We start from the raw sequence: 20,112 nt of genomic DNA on the forward strand, positions 1-20,112 counted from the left end.
GTGCTGACAGCTCAGAGCCTGGAGGCTGCTTCAGATTGTGTGTCTGCCCCTCCCCGCCCCCACTCTGTCTCTCTCTCTCTCTCTCTCTCAAAAATAAACATTAAAAAAATACATGATTTCCAATGGCTTCATCGTGGCAAGGATGTAACATCATTTAGTTAACAATCCCCTCCTTAGGTTGAATTTAACAAACATGTTTTCAGACTTTGAAAAGTGGGATATCATTAAGACTCAATTAGGATCAATTTTTTTTTTCAACAGATATTTATTAAATCTCATCTATGGTCAGGAAAATGTGCTAATGAGCACGGCATCAAACTCGAAACAGTCCTGCAGGGTTAAACGTCTTCACGTTTGTGACACGACTGCCCTCTAGTGGCTGTCGTAAATCAAACTAGTGAGTGAGTGAATAATCCTTAAGATAAAAAAGCTTATTGATGCTGTAAATCATAGAATGTGAGGTTGATAGATATTTTGAGAGTTTATGTTGCTTAGCACTCTATGGAGAATTCCTTAACAAGATTCGGTCGCCCTTAACACGTTCAGTAGAGATCTCCAGAATAATGTATGATCACAACTTCACCCTTTCATCTTCCTTGGCTCGGAAACACTGAAAGCTTCTATCTCATCTCAAATCATTAGCGATATAGTTTCCACATATCGAAAAGAAAAAAATATCCATGTGATAGGTCTGCTAGTCATATAATAAAATATATCAATAAAAAGTTAAAACTTGATAGGGCGGTAGAGGAAAAGCTAGAAAGGTTTACACAAGAAAAAAAAAAGACTGCATCAAAAATTCATGTGAGTCATCCCATTTTTGTAAAATTACACTAAAGAAATTAGGAAAAATATGGTTAGAGTTGCATCTACTGACTTATATGATGATCATTATTAATAATTAAGCAACAAAAGTGAATTGAGGAATCATAGGAATGGTATAATTCCACTCTGGCAGAAGCAAGCAAGCAACCTCCTTCTATGTGTGTAAATGCTTCTATGTAAATGCTTGTATGTAAATGCTGTATGTAAATGCCTGTATGTAAATGCTTGTATGTAACTGCTTGTACGAGCCAGTGAAAGGCATGGAAGGCTCAAACCCAGTCTGTTGGCTTTGAGGGTCAGTGAGAGGAAGGAGGGCAGGGAGACCATGAACTTTTTGTTTACACATCTTGCGTTGTTTTTATTGTTATGAGGAATATTCATTTTTTGTAATATGAAATCCAAATATTTAATGTTACCCCTCTTTATAAATCTATGGACATGATAAACTGAACCAGCCCCACACCTCCTCTGTGTCTTTCTCTTCTCTCCACCCTGTATTCATTCTCATGCCAACTTTACAGCATTACACTTTGGTGCTGGGTGGCTCAGTTGGTGAAGCATCCAACGCTTGATCTCAGCTCAAGTCTTGATCTTACAGATCTCAGTTCAGGTTTGGAATCTCAGGGTCATGAGTTCAAGCCCCACGTAGGGCTCTGCACTGGTCATGAAATCTACTTAAAAGACAAAACAAAAAAAGGAAGTAATAAATCAGAAGACAAAATGGGTAAAAGGAAACCTAAAAGAACGTCACCTTGGGGCGCCACGGTGGCTCAGTCGACGACTTCGGCTCAGGTCATGATCTTGCGGTCCGTGAGTTCGAGCCCCGCGTCGGGCTCTGTGCTGACAGCTCAGAGCCTGGAGCCTGTTTCGGATTCTGTGTCTCCCTCTCTCTGACCCTCCCCCGTTCATGCTCTGTCTCTCTCTGTCTCAAAAATAAATAAACGTTAAAAAAATATTTAAAAAAAAGAAGGTAAGATATATTTCAATTTTGTAAGTTTTTAAGAAATTGTTTTACATATGAAATTTACTATAGGTATAGATGTAGACATAGATATATAGATACATACCTAAATGTGTGTTTTGTTTTCTTGTTAGGTCAATGTGAACCAATTACGTTGGAACTCTGCATGAATTTGCCCTACAACCATACAAATTATCCAAATTACCTTGGCCACAGGACTCAAAAAGAAGCCTCCATCAGCTGGGAGTCCTCTCTTTTCCCTGCACTTGTTCAAACCAACTGTTACAAATACCTCATGTTCTTTGCTTGCACCATCTTGGTACCAAAGTGTGATGTGAACACAAGCCAGCGTATTCCACCTTGCAGGTAACACAGTGGGGTCTCCCCCAAGCACCCTCACTTCCCCTCAGGGAGAACCAAGGGAGCAGAGACTAAGTTTGAGTTTAGACAAAGTCCATGTTGCTAAGGAGCTCTGTGTTTAACAAATTATACATTTAAATGGTAAAGAAGTAGGAATTCTAAAATGAATATTTGAGTAAGAAGTAACTGCTGAAGTACCACACAGCGGAGGCATGAACTACCTTTGATAGTAGTTCACAGACTTTAATCCAATAAGATCATCCACGTTTCATTTTGGTGGATCAAGAAGTGTTCTAAAATGTGAGTTAACGGAAGATGGAGTGTATCTGCCTTTTTCTCTGGCAACGTGGATGTATTTAAAATGCTGCCTCCGGGGCGCCTGGGTGGCTCGGTCGGTTAAGCGTCCGACTTCGGCTCAGGTCATGATCTCACGGTCTGTGAGTTCCAGCCCCGCATCGGGCTCTGTGCTGACCACTCAGAGCCTGGAGCCTGTTTCGGATTCTGTGTCTCCCTCTCTCTCTGCCCCTCCCCTGTTCATGCTCTCTCTCTCTCTGTCTCAAAAATAAATAAACGTTTAAAAAAATTAAAAATAAAATAAAATAAAATAAAATGCTGCCTCCTAGGGTGCCTGGGTGGCTCAGTCGGTTAAGCGTCCAACTTTGGCTCAGGTCAAGATCTCGCGGTCAGTGGGTTTGAGGCCCGCGTCGGGCTCTGTGCTGGCAGCTTGGAGCCTGGAGCCTGCTTCGGATTCTGTATCTCCCTCTCTCTCTGCCCCTCCCCTGCTCATGCTCTGTGTCTCTCTCAAAAATAAATAAACATTTAAGAAAATAAAATAAAATAAAATGCTGCCTCCTCACATGTACCCCAATGTTTACAGCAGCGTTTGCAACAATAGCCAAATCATGGAAAGAGCCCAAGTGTTCATCAACTGATGAATGGATAAAGTAGATGTGGTTTATGTATACAATGGAATACTATTTGGCAATGAGAAAGAATGAAATCTGGCCATTTGCAACAATGTGGGTGGAACTGGAGAGTATTATGTAAGTGAAATAAGTCAGTTGGAGAAAGACAGATATCAAAAGTTTTCACTCATATGTGGAACTTGAGAAACTGAAAAGAAGACCATGGGGGAGGGAAAGGGGGAAAAATAGTTACAAACAGAGTGTGAGGGAGGCAGACCATTAGAGACTCTTAAATACCAAGAACAAACTGAGGGTTGATTGGGGGGAGGTGCTAAGGGAGTGGGGAGAATGGGTGATGGGCATTGAGGAGGGTACTTGTTGGGATGAGCACTGGGTGTTGTATATAAGCGATGAATCACGGGAATCTACCCCCGAAACCAAGAGCACAGTGTGTGCACTGTATGTTAGCTAACTTGACAATAAGTTATATTAAAAGTAAATAAGCAAAATGCGGCCTCCTGATAGCACTCAAAAGTTAGAGACATAGGGGCACCCGGATGGCACAGTCAGTGGAACACGATGATCTCTCGATTTGTGAGTTCAAGCCTCACGTCCGGCTCACTGCTATCAGCGCAGAGCCTGCTTCGGATCCTCCGTTCCTCTCTCTGCCCCTCCCCTGCTTGCACTCTCTCAAAAATAAATAAAAATTAAAAAAAAAAAGTTAGGGATATTACATAAGGAGTGGCCTGAAGGTTGGACAAGGGACACACGTTGCTGACGTTTTCCTGCTTGCTGGGATGAAATAAGGGGCAGAATTTCAAGCTTGTGGCGTGAATTGAGACTGAGTGATACCCCACTTCGGGGTAAGAGCACTACTCCGGAGTCCACTCTCTGGGCTACGTCCTGGCTCTCCTTCGCTGCCCCGTGGCCGGGGACAGATTCCCCCGTCTCTCTCAGCGTTGGCTCTTCTACTCCTGTCTGTGAAATCAAGAGAGTAGGTTGTTGGGTAGGGTCGTTGGGAGAGTAAATGAACGTGCATCAGGGTGGCGCCTTCTGACTGGCATATCTGATGAACACCAGCTCAGATGGCAGGAGAGGAACACTACTGTCTGGTGGCAGGCAGTTCCTGTGCTGTGCCGTAGGTTGTGACGTAGTCAGAGATGGCGCCCTTCCAAGAGGTGGTCACACAGGTGGGCCACTGCACTCCTCGCACTGTTTTCCATCAGGGGTGAATATACAGATGTGCTTGTCCAAATGTGAGCGGTAACTACGGAAGCTCTATGCTGGGATCAGAAGTCACTTAGAGCTTTAAGAAAAAGCAGTGATATCAATATAGTGGACAAATGGGAAAACGATAAGTTAAATACCCAGTATCAAGCGGATGACAAGGAGGGGGGCATCTATAGAGGACAGGAAGCAATAAAATTTCAAAATGAGTTGGGGAACTAGATAACCAGAGTAAAAGTTAATGTTGCCTTGTGCAGACATAATTCTGGAAACTTCTGGAAAATGCCTTTTAAAGTATCGCTAATAAAACATCTACCCATTTTATGTGAAAAATGTATTTCTCAATTTTATTCCACTTTTGCTAAGCAAGGTCAAGGATAGTGAATAATCACCTCTGATGATACGTTAAAAATGTTTGCCTTGATTTTCTTTTCATATGTATAAAAAATGTCCCTAATGCAGTATTCTCTGGAACAAATTAACATGCACATATGATTTATAATTTCAGGGCTTATGTTTCATATTAAAACGCCCAAGATGAGACTGAAATGTTATTCAATCAACATTTTAGTGAACTTTCTTCAGACACTTTCGTTCTGTTTCTCGTATCTACAAGTACATCTGTCATTTTCAGTGGCTTTCAAAATGACTTTTGCATTTTGGCTATTTGTTCGTAAGATTTTTTTATATTCGTTGAAGAATAATATACTGATATGTTCATGAAGCAGTGTTGCTTTTGCCAATCTTGTTTATTGATCTTAAAATTTCATGAAAAATTTTTTTAACGTTTATTTCTGAGAGAGAGAGAGAGAGAGAGAGCGAGTAAGGGAGGGGCAGAGAGAGGGAGACATAGAGTGGGAAGTAGGCTCCAGGCTCTGCACTGACTGACTGACAGCAGTCAGCCTGATGCGGGGCTCGAACCCATGAACTATGAGATCGTGACCTGAGCCAAGGTCAGACGCTTAACTGACTGAGCCACCCAGGCGCCCCCTGACTCATAACTTAAAAATAAAATTTTAAGGGGCGCCTGGGTGGCTCAGTCAGTTAAGCATCTGACCTCGGCTCAGATCATGATCTCACCATTCGTGGGTTCCAGTCCCTCATCAGGCTCTTTGCTGTCAGTGCAGAGCCTGTTTGAAATCCTCTGTCCCCCTCTCTCTCTACCCCTTCCCTTCTACGCATGCATGCACTCCTTCTCTCTCTCTCTTTCCAAAGTAAACATTTAAAAAAAAGTCTTTAAAGGGGACCTGGGTGGCTCATCGGTGAAGTGTCGGGACTTCTGCTCAGGTCATGATCTTAGGATTTATAGATTTGAGCCCCACGCCCACCCCATCAGGCTCTGTGCTGACAGCTCAGAGCCTGGAGCCTGCTTCAGATTCCGTGTCTCTCTCTCTCTCTGCCCCACCTCCACGCACCCTCTGTCTCCCTCTCTCTCTCAAAAATGAATAAATATTAAAAATACTAAATATTAAAAATTAACATTTTAATTCTTAAAAAGATCTTTTGAGCCTGAAAAACTTAACATTTTCGAGCCCTTACAACGTGTTAAATATGTTAGGGTACTGCTGCTGTCTCCTTCTCAAAATGTCTTTCTGAGAGAGGCCCCTACCATCAAGGCTGCTGCCTGTGGCTGCATTGTCTTATTTTGATTGTATTGTCTTATTGCACTACTATTGTTTTATTTTGATGTATTCTTGTGTTATTTCCATTTTATGGAAAAAATAGGAAGTGGTAGAGTCAGGCACTAGACAATGTTCCATGTAATTAGGTATCCTATGGCTAATTTAAAATCACAGCAATTAAGTCATATACATTTTTTATAAATCTACAATAACACTCTTCAGTCTAACAGAGGGTTATTGAACACTATTGAATTTCCCATTTTTGCAAAACTAATGTGGAAGTGCCATGGCTCTGTTGTTGCCCAAATTCTGAGGCTAAACCAGCATTAAATTATGCTCTGCCTTGTGCAAGAGTAAATGTAGACAGAGTTTTCTCTGAAATTTTCCCCCATTCTATTGTCAACCTTTCCCTACCAGTTTCTGGCCAAACTGAAGCTGACCCTTCTAGAAGGCCTGCCCCATTTTATTGAGGGAGAGACCAAGACCTTTGTTGAAATTAATAGTTTAAAGTTGAAAACTTCTGAAAATAAATAATACATTTGAAAGGAAATAAAAAATTTGCCTGAAACTTATTTGGTTATGTTTCTTTTTCTTTTTTAATTATGTAACTCATTTCTTGGTAATGTGGTGAGGCAAGACCATTCTTCCCCCACTGGAAGTAAAGAAATCTCCTGTGAGACAGGCTGATACCTCACTTTGTACAGGGGCGCCTGGGTGGCTCAGTAGGTTGGGCATCGGACTCTTGATTTTGGCTCAGGTCACGATCATGGTTGTGAGACTGAGTCCTGAGAAGGGTTCGGCACAGGGCGTGGAGGCTGCTTAGGATTCTCTTCCTCTCCCTCTGCCCCTCCCCCACTGGCACGCACGTTCTCTCTCTCTCTCTCTCTCTCTCTCCCCCCCTCTCAAAAGAAGAAAAAAATATATATATATACATATACATATATATATGCTTTGTACAAATGTGATAACACAAATGGAAGCTCCTAGCACAATGCTTAGTGTATGTTTTCTTTCAAAAAGAAACGAACAAATTTTATTTTAGCCAACTTGAGCTCAGTGTAGATGGGTTTGGGGGGAGGTACCAAACTTGTCAACACCACTGATCCAAGTTGAAGTGATGATGACAGTGCCTTGGGTAAGCCAAGCTGGCACATGGAATGGCTCCCATGGCTGTTCGCCAGAGGGAGAGAACTCTGCGGTTGAGGGTATGGTATAGATGCCATGACCCTTGGTGGCCGACTCTCCAAACCAATGCTGGGAACTTCCTGACTTGGAATAAAAGCATTGGAGAATGTGTCTTCTTGGAAGACAGAAGAGAGAACAGAAAGGTATCTGTGTTCTGGATGCTGTTCAAGCGCATAAACTTGCGACTAGTTGATATATAGATCCTGGAGATCTTATGCACAATATAGCGAATATAGACAACAGTATTATAATCATCAAGCTTCCTAAGAATCTGGATCTTAATTTTTCAACCACTAAAGAGAAATGGTAATTATGTGATGTGATAGAGGTTCTATCATCACATTGTAGTATATAAATGTTATCAAATCAACATGTTTTACACCTTAAATATACATCATGTTATATGTGAAATACATTTCAATAAAAACACACACAGCAAACTTTTATTTCTATTTCTGCAACGAAGTTTCTTTTGGTGAAATTGTGTTGCTGGCATGCATTTCCCTTGTGGAGGTATTACTCTTTTTGTTTTCCCAAATATCTGTTACATATCTGTGCATCTATACTGGTATATACACACACCAGATACACACATAGACCCACACTCGTATTAGAACCTTACGTATATTCCTGACATACCATTTCAGACGTAGCTATTTCTGTTACTGATGTTTACTCTTTCTTTCTCTTTCAGAGCACTGTGTGAGCACTCCAAAGAACACTGTGAGTCTGTTCTTGGGATCGTGGGCCTGCAGTGGCCTGAAGACACAGATTGCAGTCAATTTCCAGAGGAAAATTCAGACAACCAAACTTGCCTAATGCCTGATGAAGATGTGGAAGGTTAATTTTTAAATCAATTACCGCCGGGTATCTAACATGGACGAATAGATCAGCTCCCTTCTTGAGTTTCCCGGTTGTTATTGTTCTTGCTGTGTTCTATTTAGTTGTCGATCAGGCGGCATGGGTGAGTGAGTCTATGAACTTGATTCGTTGAAGAATGTGGTGCTGATCTGTTAAACGTTGTCTTCATTTTAAAAATAAATTGCAGAGATGTATGTAATATTCCAGGTATTTATCTTAACCATACTCAACTCACAGAGCCCATTATAGGCGGCTTTTATACTAGGGTTCCTGTAGGTAATGGTGAACATCGAGCCTTGGTTACTTTAAAGTTTTTAGAGACCTTGGCAACATAGGATCATCAGGTAGAGAAAGGGAATCCGGGACCTGCCCACCTGGTGGAAGGATTAGAACTGGAAACAATTGGACACATCAAGGTGTCATTAGAAGCATTGGCTCCATGGGCTATTTCAGGCTCTGACAATCCGTGGAATGGACATGGTTGTCCATTCGGGAAGGTAGTTAATTGCTGGAAAGCATAAAGACGCTAAACAACTGATGGGAGAGACGATGCCAAGGGTGAAGGAAAAAGATCCCCATCAGCAAGCAGAGAAAGCCAAGCTAACTTTGGTTGGCTCAGCTTTGTGGAAGACCATCTTCTCTTCAGGAATAGCTCCTTGGCAATAGCCCACCCGTAAATGGATAGATCAGTTGATGCTTCCAGGTTTTCTGTCCAGCGACAATAAAGTGGCTTATTGTTTTTAACAGAATGCTCACCTAGTCACTTCAAGTGTGGCTCTGGACGGTGTGTTCTGGCTTCTAGAAGGTGTGATGGCCAGGCTGACTGTGACGATGACAGTGATGAAGAAAACTGCGGTATGCGTGTGAGATGACACTTTTCTGGAATATACGTTAATGCCTGGCTAGGATAAAGGCCTGTATTTAAAAATGTGAGCTGTTCTGATAGTCATGGGCAGGGATGAGGATCGAATGCTAATGCATTTACTTTTAATATTACCAAATGGCAAGGTATGACTCAGTAGGTATTTTTCCTGTTAACTCTATTGATTTTCCCTAAATTATACTTCCGTTTATGACCTTGCTGATATATGTCCCTAGTAAAAGGAGAAGCACTTCACAAATGCAAGGGATTATTTTTATGATTAGAAACGTTAAAGCAGTTGGCCTCTGTTTAAAAGTCAGAATAACAGTGTCTTTGCATACGATTTCCATGTTGCTAAATAGACATCTAAGGTACACAGACAGAGTTCAGGCTCCAACGTTCAAATTTAATTGGAATTCGTTTCCATGCCCTCTCTGATTTTGTCTCTGTCGGCAAAGGATAAAACTCTTTCTGACGTTTCTTCGTGGAGTTCCAAAATCACCAGTGGAAAGGCCAGAAATGCCAATGGTAATTTGAGTGAAGCTAATTCCCATTTTATTTCCCTGCAAACCTCTGTACTTGTAACCTCAGAATGTGTCAGGCAATAGAAAGCGGGCAATACTCTTTACTAAGCAATATTCTAGAATAAAGCAAAATGATTGAAAGGCTATCCAAAGAATAGTTTGGCTATGATTATTTACCTTGTTCTGCTTAAGAATGAATTGACACTTTCTGTCACTAAACCACACGAGGCAATACATCTTTTGAATTCATTTTATTCTTTTGGCCTTTGAAATACGAACTATTGCCTGGCTTCCCAAAATGAATTTTCTGTAGTAGATGTTGTCCTTCTGGTCTAGACAAATGTCACAAGCAATAAACTGAAATCCTATCAGTTGTTATAAATATGGACAAGTGCATCTTCTAGATAATTAGGGCTGTCAGGATGATGATCCAATGACCAGGGGTAATTCTCTTAGAGAAGAACATACAGTGTTTGGAGAAGCTACTGTTGTTTGCTTGTTTGTGGTCTTTATGTGGAGAAATAAATCCAAACTCATTGAATATCCCTTATATAAGTCATTTGTCGAGAATCTATTGGATTTGTTTGCTAAACTATGACTTCAGTGTGTTATGGTATTATGAGATGCAATTTAAACTAGATTAGCTTTGATGACTTAAAGAGGTTACATGGCACTCTACTGGGGTGGCTCGACCTAAATCTAAGTAGGGGACTAAATCTATCAGTAGGGGGCTAAATATTTGAGAAATGTAAAAACTTAGTTTTAAATGGTCTGAGTCCTAGAATATGTTTTGCAAAAAGAAATTCAAAGCTCTGTAGGGTTTAAATGACCCTAAAATGCCAGGTTTCTAGTTTAGCAAGGCGTTTTTATCAAAACTTTATTCACTCAATTAAAGGCAGTCAATTCACACCAGAATGATAGCATCTGTTGTCGAATCTCTATCAGCACTCAATATATTGATGGCACTACTGAGAGCTCTAGGTAAGGAAAGTTAAAAATGGGAGAGAAATTAATACATTCGGATTTACATTAATTGCTCCAACAGTAGTCAGTTATGAGAAAGCTCTTATTAAGTTTTTCAAAGTGACCAATGATAGAAATTTTCCATATATTTATTTCCCTTTGGGATGTATGTACACACTTGAATGGGCATGTCCGTTACTCTGAGAGAATAAGACACTTAAAATGAAATAAAGAAGTCCTGTGGAGGAGGGCCCGATGAAGGACTACCACCCAGTTTCCATTTCTCATCTTCTCAGTCTGGCCCTCTGGTTCCATGGCCATGCATGTCACCATCCAGCAATGCAAACACCAGCCCCAGTGAAGCCGGGTTTCACCTCAAGCTTCAGACGGTTTTGATTTATTCTGCCCATTGTGAAGCTTAACGCACTTAATGGCTTGGGCTTTACTGAATAATGTGACAATTAACCATTCACTGGCACACACGGCGGATCCTCCAGAACTTCTAAAAACCCTGTAGGGTTTTCCTCTCAAAACAGGATTTATTTATTTACAAAATAATTGACGCGTTGGAAATTTATTTTGTGTTTCTTTGGCAAATCTGTAGGAGGAAAACATGGTAGCTGAAGCACACCATTTGTAACTATGCTTTTAAAATACAGACTTCCCCTGCGATCCGGAAGTACAGCATTCCTATAAAAACTTTCCTAAGCCAAAATTGTGTGAAGTGAAAAAGCAATTGCCATTAATTTATGTAGAAAAAAATTTTGAGTATTCCCAGAGCCTAAAAATATCCTCCCTTAGGCTTTCTAATACCCACCACACATCTTGCTAGTGCGTATACAAAATAAATCAGGACAAAGCAGAGAGAGAAACATCAAAGCTTCCGTGGCTTGACGCTGAGAGGCTGAGTGTAGTTCCCGGGGAAGGAGCTGGGGGGCGCTACTCGCTGCTGGGCCTGCACGCTGCCTGCGTAAAGCCTGGCGGCAAAACCAATGCTGAAGCTCTTTTCCTTTTTCACTCGCTGAAGTTATTTTCCTGTTTTCCTTTCCGCTGTTTCTCGTGAAAGGCACAATCCTCTTCAGATTGCTCGGGGTCAGTAAAAACAGTTGCTAATGTAGATCTTTTCCTAAAAGCGAAGTGGTGTGATGTGAACTTTCGAAAAAGGGGGGAGGGGGGGTATCTGTACATGCGTTAGAATTTAGCAACGACCAGTGTTGCTCTGAAGTGTCATCTGCTCTGGTGGTAAATTTTTGTTATAGTTTTTTTTTTCAAAAAAATTTTTTTTAATGTTTGTTTATTTTTTGACAGAGAGAGACAGAGCATGAGTGGGGGAGGGGCAGAGAGACAGGGAGACACAGAATACGAAGCAGGCTCCAGTCTCTGAGCTGTCAGACCAGAGCCCGATGCGGGGCTCGAGCTCACAGACCAGGAGATCATGGCCTGAGCCCAAGTCTCACGCTCACGACTGAGCCACCCAGACGCCCCGTTAAAGTTTGTTTTGGTTGTGTAATTGCTAATGTAAACAACCGTTGAAAACACTGTGAAACACTGTGAAAACACTGTCCGCCATGTGGACGGAACTGTCTGTTAAACTAGCAACTTGAAATAAGTTGATTTTCAGCATAACCTTTTCCAAGCACTGATATCTAAGCCATGAAGAAAAAGGTGACGATCTGGGCAAAGAAATGAACAGGAATGGCATAAAAGAGAGCTGAGGGAAATAACAATGGATTGCATTTCTGGGTTTTGCCTTCATGCATAGATTTGAGTTCGTGAGACTGAGGTTAGAGTTTGCTAAGCCTATGTCCATGCTTTGGCTGGGCTACCAACCAGCAGGAGCCAGGTGGTACCTGGTCTGTGACGTGAGCAGCATGTCTTCTCAATGGGGCAGTTAAATGGGAATACGGCTAAAACAGTTTCATTATATATACTGTAGACATAAAACCCTTTATGACATAAATACAGCATCACGATTACTAATTGATCGCTGTTCTGTGTATAAGGATATACACCATATGCAGAAAGATTGACAACGATACAAATACTCAGGTGTCATTAAGTGCCTTCCTGTTTATCTTCAAGTGATTGAAAATCACTGGGCTCAATGGGGCGCCTGGGTGGCTCAGTCGGTTAGGCATGTGACTTTAGCTCAGTTCATGATCTCACGGTCTGTGGGTTCAAGCCCTGTGTCGGGCCGTGTTGACAGCTCAGAGCCTGGAGCCTGCTTCAGATTCTGTGTCTCCCTCTCTCTCTGCCCCTCCCCACCTCATGTTCTGGCTCTGAAAAATGAATAAACCTTTAAAGAAATCTTAAAAAAAAAAATCACTGGGCTCAAATAAAATAAAATCTTCAAATATAATCTTTTCTTGGGATCAAAACCCCTTTGTGCTGCAATCAAAGCCTCTGACTCTGATATTTGTGGGGTGTACAGCTTGATTTTTAAAGTTTTCCAAAAGACCTATTTTCCTATCCATTTGGATTCTTTAATAGTATTTCTATGACTTCTCAAAGAGAATGGCTTACGTGGCATTTTTAGCAAATAGTAGTCTCCAGGCCTCTCTTTCTCTTTGCTTGTGGATGACCCCGACTGTGCTCTGTAACTGGCCGAAACAGAGTTCGAGTCACTATGTCCATATCATGTTGGATACTCACAAATGGCTTTCTCTTTTGATATTTTACTACTTCGTTCACTGTTTAGCTATTTCATTTGGCATCTTGGACAGATAGCCTGAAATGTCAGGGGGTGCTCTGTGTAGACCTAGACTTGGATTTTTTTTATTAATATGAAATTTATGTTGTTCCCATACAACACCCAGTGCTCATCCCAACAGGTGCCCTCCTCAATACGCATCACCCACCCTCCCCTCCCTCCCACCCCCCATCAACCCTCAGTTTATTCTCAGTTTTTAAGAGTCTCTTATGCTTTGGTTCCCTCCCTCTCTAACCTCTTTTTTCTTTTCTTCCCCTCCCCCATGGTCTTCTGTTAAATTTCTCAGGCTCCACATAAGAGTGAAATTTAAATCCCAGCTCAGCACCTAGAGACTGTGTGACTTTTGGGCAGTCACTTAATTTCTCTGGGCCTCGGCTTCCTCACCTGCAAAATGTAGACAACGCCCACTTTATCCTCCAGAGCTTGGAATGTTTATTCTGGGCCTTTATTCATTCCTCAGAAGGCAATAACCAAGCACCCATCTGCCATGGTGCTAGCATATCCAGGGGGCAACTCAAAGGTCACCCTGGGGATTTCCCTGGAGGGGAGGAGTGCTGTCTTGCTTGGTCTTGTTTCAGACGGACCAAGGTCTTGTTTATGGCAGAGGAGATGAGGCTGGCATGTCATGTCCGAAGCGCGAGCTGGGCAGAGCCGCTGGTTCGCATCGTAAACACCAGCAGCAGGGAGCTGTCTCATCCTGGAGGTAGACTTACCTGGAGGCAGATGTCCCCATCTCCCTCCAGGATGAGTCATGGAAGGGGGCCCCCAGCCTGCAATTTAAAGCCTTTCCATTCCCCCATCCTGCCTCCTCAGAGGGTCCTAAGCCAGCATATGTTGAAGAAGGTGACATGGGGATGTCACCCCTAAATGGGGGAGGAGTTGGGAGGAGCTGCTGAGGAACCATGAGCCCTATGGTTTGTGCTGGTGTTGCTGTTCTACAGGTGCTGCCGCTGGTCCTTGAGATTGGAGTTCCATCTCCCAGGGTTCCATCTCCCAGGGTTCCATCTCCCAGGGTTGCATCTCCCAGGGTTCCATCTCCCAGGGTTGCATCTCCCAGGGTTGCATCTCCCAGGGTTGCATCTCCCAGGGTTCCATCTCCCACGGTTGCATCTCCCAGGGTTGCATGCTCTGCAGGGACCTTGAGCCTCACTGCTGCAGCTTTCTGGTGCCAGCCCAACATGGCTACATCCAGACTGTCCCAGCCCCAGCAGCTCCGGGACCCAGATTCACCTTTGCCTCTTCTTTAAAAAAAAAAATTAATGTTTATTTATTTTTTCGATAGAGAGGGAGTTGGAACGGGGAGGGAGATTCGCACAGAATCTGATGCAAGCTCCGGGCTCTGAGCTGTCAGCCCAGAGCCCGATGTGGGGCCCGAACCCATGAACTGTGAGATTATGACCTGAGCCCAAGTGGGATGCTTAAGCAGCTGAGCCACCCGGGCGCCCCTCCCTGATATTACATTTTAGTTCTTACAGCTCAACTTAGCAGACCTAATGAGCCCACCTACTCACATTATCATTGCTTGGGAGATCCTTCCAATACAAGAAGCATCCACTTTAAAGTGGTTTGCTGCCTTTATCGATGATGACAACGTTTTCGGTAGAGAGAAAAAAAAACCAACGGTGCCCCAGTTCAGGTGGGACCTGCCTCTGGCAGGGAAGCCTGCTGCTTCACAGAGTCTTTGTGAAGACGAAAGCTAGAGTAAGGGAACGACACAGCGCAAACTTAGCACACGTAGGGCAAAGATGCATCTGGTTTGCCTGGGACCGTGGGAGTTTTTTGGACTGAGGGACAGTTAGTGCTCAGAACAGGAGGTCTTGGGTAAGCTGGGATGGCTTGGTTACTTTAGCCACACACCATGGCCTCCAGGAGTGGGTGTTGTCATGATCTCTGTGGTGGTGGTGATCATTCTGACATAAACAATTATTTGGTTTCATGACCTGAAACTCCATTAAACATCCCACTCCATCCATATCTGTCTTTATTTTTTAAAAATTTTTTAAATGCTCATTTGTTTTTGAGAGAGAAAGAGAGACAGAGCATGAGCAGGGGAGGGGCAGAGAGAGACGGGACACAGAATCCGAAGCAGGCTCCAGGCTCTGAGCTATCAGGACAGAGCCCAGCACTGGACTCGAACCCACGAACCATGAGATCATGAGCTGAGCTGAAGTCCGATGCTTAACCGACTGAGCCACCCAGGCACCCCCATAATGTCTTTAATTTTTAGTGGAGGCACACTCTTCATTTTAAAGCATATATTTAAAACATAATTACACCAAAAACATCACTTTAAAAAGAGTGGTTTCTTTGCAAAATAATAATACTATCTTCCATGTGACTAATGTCTTGACCTGTTCATCCTACTTCATTTATGCTCATCATAACTCCACAAAAGAGGTATTAGGCCACACAAACTTCTATGAGAAAAGAGACGATACAGAGGATAATGCTCATACTCATTTAATCTGTATAGCAACCCTATGTAGCAGGCATTATTATTACTATTTTATAGATATTGAAACTGAGGTTCAGAGAGGTTAAGTAACCTATCCAAAGTCACACAGCTAGTGAAATTAGAGGTAGGACTCAAATTGCTTTCTACCCCTTATGTGTATGATACATTCTCATTTTACAGAGGACTGCAGCTAAAGACTTGCACCTAGATCCCAACTGGATCTTTCTCTGTAAGGCTGTGATTTGGAACAGTTGATTTATTTTCTCTAAATGTCATTTTTCTCACTTATAAAACAATGATCATCACCTGACATACTGATACTGTGGTGTTATTATAAGAAATAAAACTGGGGAGCCTGGGTCGCTCGATTGGTTCAGCATCCGACTCTTGATTTCAGCTCAGGTCATGATCCCAGAGTCATGGGATTGAGCCCCGTGTCGGGCTCCCTGCTGAGCATGGAGCCTGCTTGAGATTTGCTCTCTCTTTCTCTCTCTTTCTCTGCCCTTCTTGAGCTCTCTCTCTCTCTAAAAAAAAAAAATAGGAAAGAAAGAAAGAAAGAAATTTGAGCGCTGAATATTTTTTAAAAAACGAATATTTATAATGTGTATATGTAGTGGGTAATGAATTCTATCATTATTGTTATTATTACTGTTAAGAATTCAGGCCTTATGGATGTCCCAGAAAATCTACTTCTGCGGTCGTTCATGGCCCATTCCAAAAGTCCACATTCTCCGGACTTTTAGGAAGGGTACCTTGTGAATAATCAGAAAGGCTCATCCTGTTTTCTCTCATCCTCTGCTGGCAAGGGGTGACGTTTGTAATGAGACTGATGAGACTGTTATTGTCAGAACACTCCAGATGATGTCTGTATCCTCTGCTAGCTGAAACTCCATAATATACCCATGAGTTCCTAGAATAGACATCTCTGGGCCTAAGACTGTTCCAGATGTACCGCTAGTGAAACACCCTCACTGTTCATTTCCTAGAGTTTTGAATGGTGAAACACTTTAAATCTAATTGTAGCTCATAATAAAAATTTCTCTTCTAGTGACTTATTTTGGTAACTGTTTTCAATGAAAATTTTGATAAGAGCAGATTTTTTTTTTCTTATAACGGATTCCAAGAAAGCTGAGTCAATCACCCACAAAATTTCTCTGAATTATTTGTAGTAGGTCAAACAGGAAATAGCCTCTTTTAAGAAAGTCCTTATTTGATCACTGCTTTGCATTTCAGTCACCTTAAACTAAATGATCTTTTCCTGGGAAGTGAAGAGACTTTCTGTTCCCTACATTTGTTTGTTTGTTTGTTTGTTTGTTTATTTTAATATGAAATTTATGGTCAAATTGGTTTCCATACAACACCCAGTGCTCATCCCAACAGGTGCCCTCCTCAGTGCCCATCACCCACCCTCTCCTCCCTCCCACCCCCCATCATTTAAAATGCACATGTGTTGAAGGCCTGCCAAGGGCTATTGTGACATGTGGCGGGGGGCGGGAAGCCAAAGATGAACAGCATGTGGACTCCTCCTTCGTGCACCTAGCAGCCTAGTAAGGACCATGGATCCCACTGGAGTGACAAGAATGCATTAGACTCTTGGCATGTTTCAGCAGATGTTTGAAACGCACTGCCTTTGATGCAAGTGGCATTTTTTAAGTTCATTGCAAGTTCTTGCTATTAAATAGGCAAATTACAGTTCAAGCTTATGGTCCTGATCTTGTGCAAATTACGTTCATTTCTCCTATTAATTGATGAAGTTGACATCCTTAGATCTCTTAGACTATGTTACTGAAGTAACAGCTTTTGTACCTGGCTTTTAAATGAATTTTGTTGGACTGATGAATGGATAAAGAAATTGTGGTTTACATACACAATGGAGTACTATGTGGCAATGAGAAAGAATGAAATATGGCCCTTTGTAGCAACGTGGACGGAAATGGAGAGTGTGATGCTAAGTGAAATAAGCCATACAGAGAAAGACAGATACTATATAGTTTCACTCTTATGTGGATCCTGAGAAACTTAACAGCAACCCCTGGGGGAGGGGAAGGAAAAAAAAAAAAAGAGAGAGATTAGAGTGGGAGAGAGCCAAAGCATAAGAGTCTTAAAAACTGAGAACAAACTGAGGGTTGATGGGGGGTGGGAGGGAGGGGAGGGTGGGTGATGGGTATTGAAGAGGGCATCTTTTGAGATGAGCACTGGGTGTTGTATGGAAAGCAATTTGACAATAAATTTCATATATTTAAAATAAATGAATAAATAAATAAACATTAAAAATTAAAAAAATAAAAATAAATTAATTTTGTTGCTATTTGGCATAGGAGGCGCCTCTTACTAAACACACAGATGGCCTTTGTATTTGTTGACTGAAATTACATTTTTAAGATAATATGCATCTAAATCACTAGGTTTTAGCATATTTACTTAAAGCATAAGTTATCATTTCATAGTTGAGTCTAATGCATTGGCAAATGGACTCCGAAGGCAAAAAGAACAGCTAAAGATGAGCGTCAGTGTATAGCTGTTTTTCCATTTTTTCCCCCTTTTCCCATATGTCACTTTTGATCTTCTCTTAGGAAAGCTGTCCTATTTATATTGCAGCATGGAGATTATCGAATATTTCTGCTCTAAAAATTACAGTTTTCATGGTATACAGAAGTCAAGCCAAGCCTTTTTAAAAAATGTTTATTTATTTATTTTGAGAGAGAGAGAGAGGAGAGAGAGAATGAGCATGTGAGTGGGGGAGGGGCAGAGAGAGAGGGAGAGAGAGAATCCCAAGCAGGCTCCGTGCTGCCAGCGCAGAGCCTGATGTGGGGCTCCATCTCATGAACCGTGAGATCATGACCTGAGCCAAAATCAAGAGTCGGACACTTAATTGACTGAGCCACCCAGGAACCCCCAGAAGTCAAGACTTTTTAAGAAGACAGAAATCATGACTTTGTGCTATACTATAATTTTTCTACGTTGCTTCATCAAATCCATCATTATTTTTATCTCCACATCTATTGCAAATAACCTTTTCTTCTGTCTTCAGGCTGTAAAGAGAGAGATCTTTGGGAATGTCCATCCAATAAACAATGTTTGAAGCACACAGTTATCTGTGATGGGTTCCCAGACTGCCCTGATGCCATGGATGAGAAAAACTGTTGTAAGTGCTTACCTTGAATTGACCAACACAACTTTTTATATGTTAAACACGGATTACCTCTAATTTTGAATATAATCTAGAAATTTGGAAATATGTATCAAAAGCCTTTAGTATGTTCAGATCTTATGAACAAATCTCTGCTTATAAAAATATATGCAAGAACATAAACATGTGTAAATTATATGCACAGTGATATTATTCTAGTATTATTTATCACATGGAAAAATTATAATTTTATCCAACTATATAAAAAAAGAGGACAGAAAATACAACCCTAAAATGCAATAATATGCAAACATTAAAAATCAAATGGAAAGAATAATTTCTCCTGGGTTCATTACATGTCATTAGGCAAATAAAACAAAATATAAAGTATTATGTGCACTATTGTCGTGAATTTTTAAAGTGCTGATACCCACATATAGGAAAAGATCAGAAAGTCACAAGAAACAGTTTACAGTTCTTATCTCTAGGTGGTGGGATTATTAAGTGTTTTTGCTTTTCTGTCTTTTCTACATTTTCTAAATGAATGGCCACTACTTTTAGAACCAGAAAAAAATTCTCTCTCAAGATATTTTATCTACTAGTAACAGAAAGCCCAGCTCAGGCTGACTTAAACAATGAAGACTTTATTTTATTTTATTTTATTATTATTATTTTATTTTATTTTATTTTATTTTATTTTATATCATATGTATCACTATGTCTTGTATTATCATTTTAAAAGTCAAGTACAGGAAGGATTCTTGAGGCTAGATGTTCGAGTTTAGCACCTCTTCTTAGATTCTTTAAGTTCAGCTTGACTTCAGACTAGATCTGCGAGAGTCAAAAGATGGCTGCCAAGAGCAACTGAGATGCCATGCTTTCTTGATCATATCCAGTGAGAAGGAGTGATGATGACCTTGCCCTCATCTCTGGAATATCACTTAAGGGTTCACTCAGTTTGGCCAACTTTGAACAAGTTTCCAGCTAGCATTCAGGGGTCTTTGTGTGAATTAGAAAAGATACCACCTAAATAGCTGGATTGCAAAAAGAAGCACCCCTTAGTGAAAACCAATTAGAAAAAATGCTGTTTCCTTCAGGCTGCCCCTGTCCCAGGTTGGGATGCATGGTCTGGCCAGCAGGGTTTGGGTAGGAACTATCTTGGAAAGCACAACCCAAGAAATGGTAGGCCAGATCTCTGATCTTGGGTCCCATCTTTTTTATTGGGCTAGTAACTATACTTAGAAAAAAAATAGTTGTAGCTAGAAAATGCAATGTCCCACTTACACTAGTCAGGATCTTCTGGAGCTGTGGGAAGCTGAACAGAATCAGGTCCCCTTAAAAAAGGAGGAAGAAAGGAAATGGATGTTAGGCAGGCGGGCAATCAAGGAGTGTCACTATGATTTTAAAAACCCAGCAGAATTAGTATGTGATTCAGGGAGTCATTTAATAGTAGAGATTTTTAAAGAATAAACATTATCCATGTATGTGGCCAGAGCTGGTTTCCATCTTGTGGTCACTTCAT

At 41.4% G+C, this 20,112-nt stretch overlaps 1 protein-coding gene across 7 annotated transcripts in view; it reads left to right on the forward strand.

The window, feature by feature from the left end:
* Positions 1–20,112, forward strand: part of CORIN (corin, serine peptidase) — a 255,232-nt gene that overhangs the window by 182,441 nt on the left and 52,679 nt on the right. For 3 of the 7 annotated variants that reach the window (XM_053217396.1, XM_053217397.1, XM_053217394.1), the window contains exons 11-15: positions 1,921–2,152; positions 7,780–7,925; positions 8,694–8,801; positions 9,265–9,336; positions 18,492–18,605. In XM_053217396.1, coding sequence (XP_053073371.1) covers positions 1,921–2,152; positions 7,780–7,925; positions 8,694–8,801; positions 9,265–9,336; positions 18,492–18,605 — 672 coding nt within the window. The remainder of the gene's footprint in view (positions 1–1,920; positions 2,153–7,779; positions 7,926–8,693; positions 8,802–9,264; positions 9,337–18,491; positions 18,606–20,112) is intronic. The other 4 variants (XM_027056350.2, XM_053217395.1, XM_027056346.2 and 1 more) reach the window with 2 other exon arrangements.

This window comes from Acinonyx jubatus, chromosome B1, assembly GCF_027475565.1.
Source record: "Acinonyx jubatus isolate Ajub_Pintada_27869175 chromosome B1, VMU_Ajub_asm_v1.0, whole genome shotgun sequence".
Lineage (NCBI taxonomy): Eukaryota > Metazoa > Chordata > Mammalia > Carnivora > Felidae > Acinonyx > Acinonyx jubatus.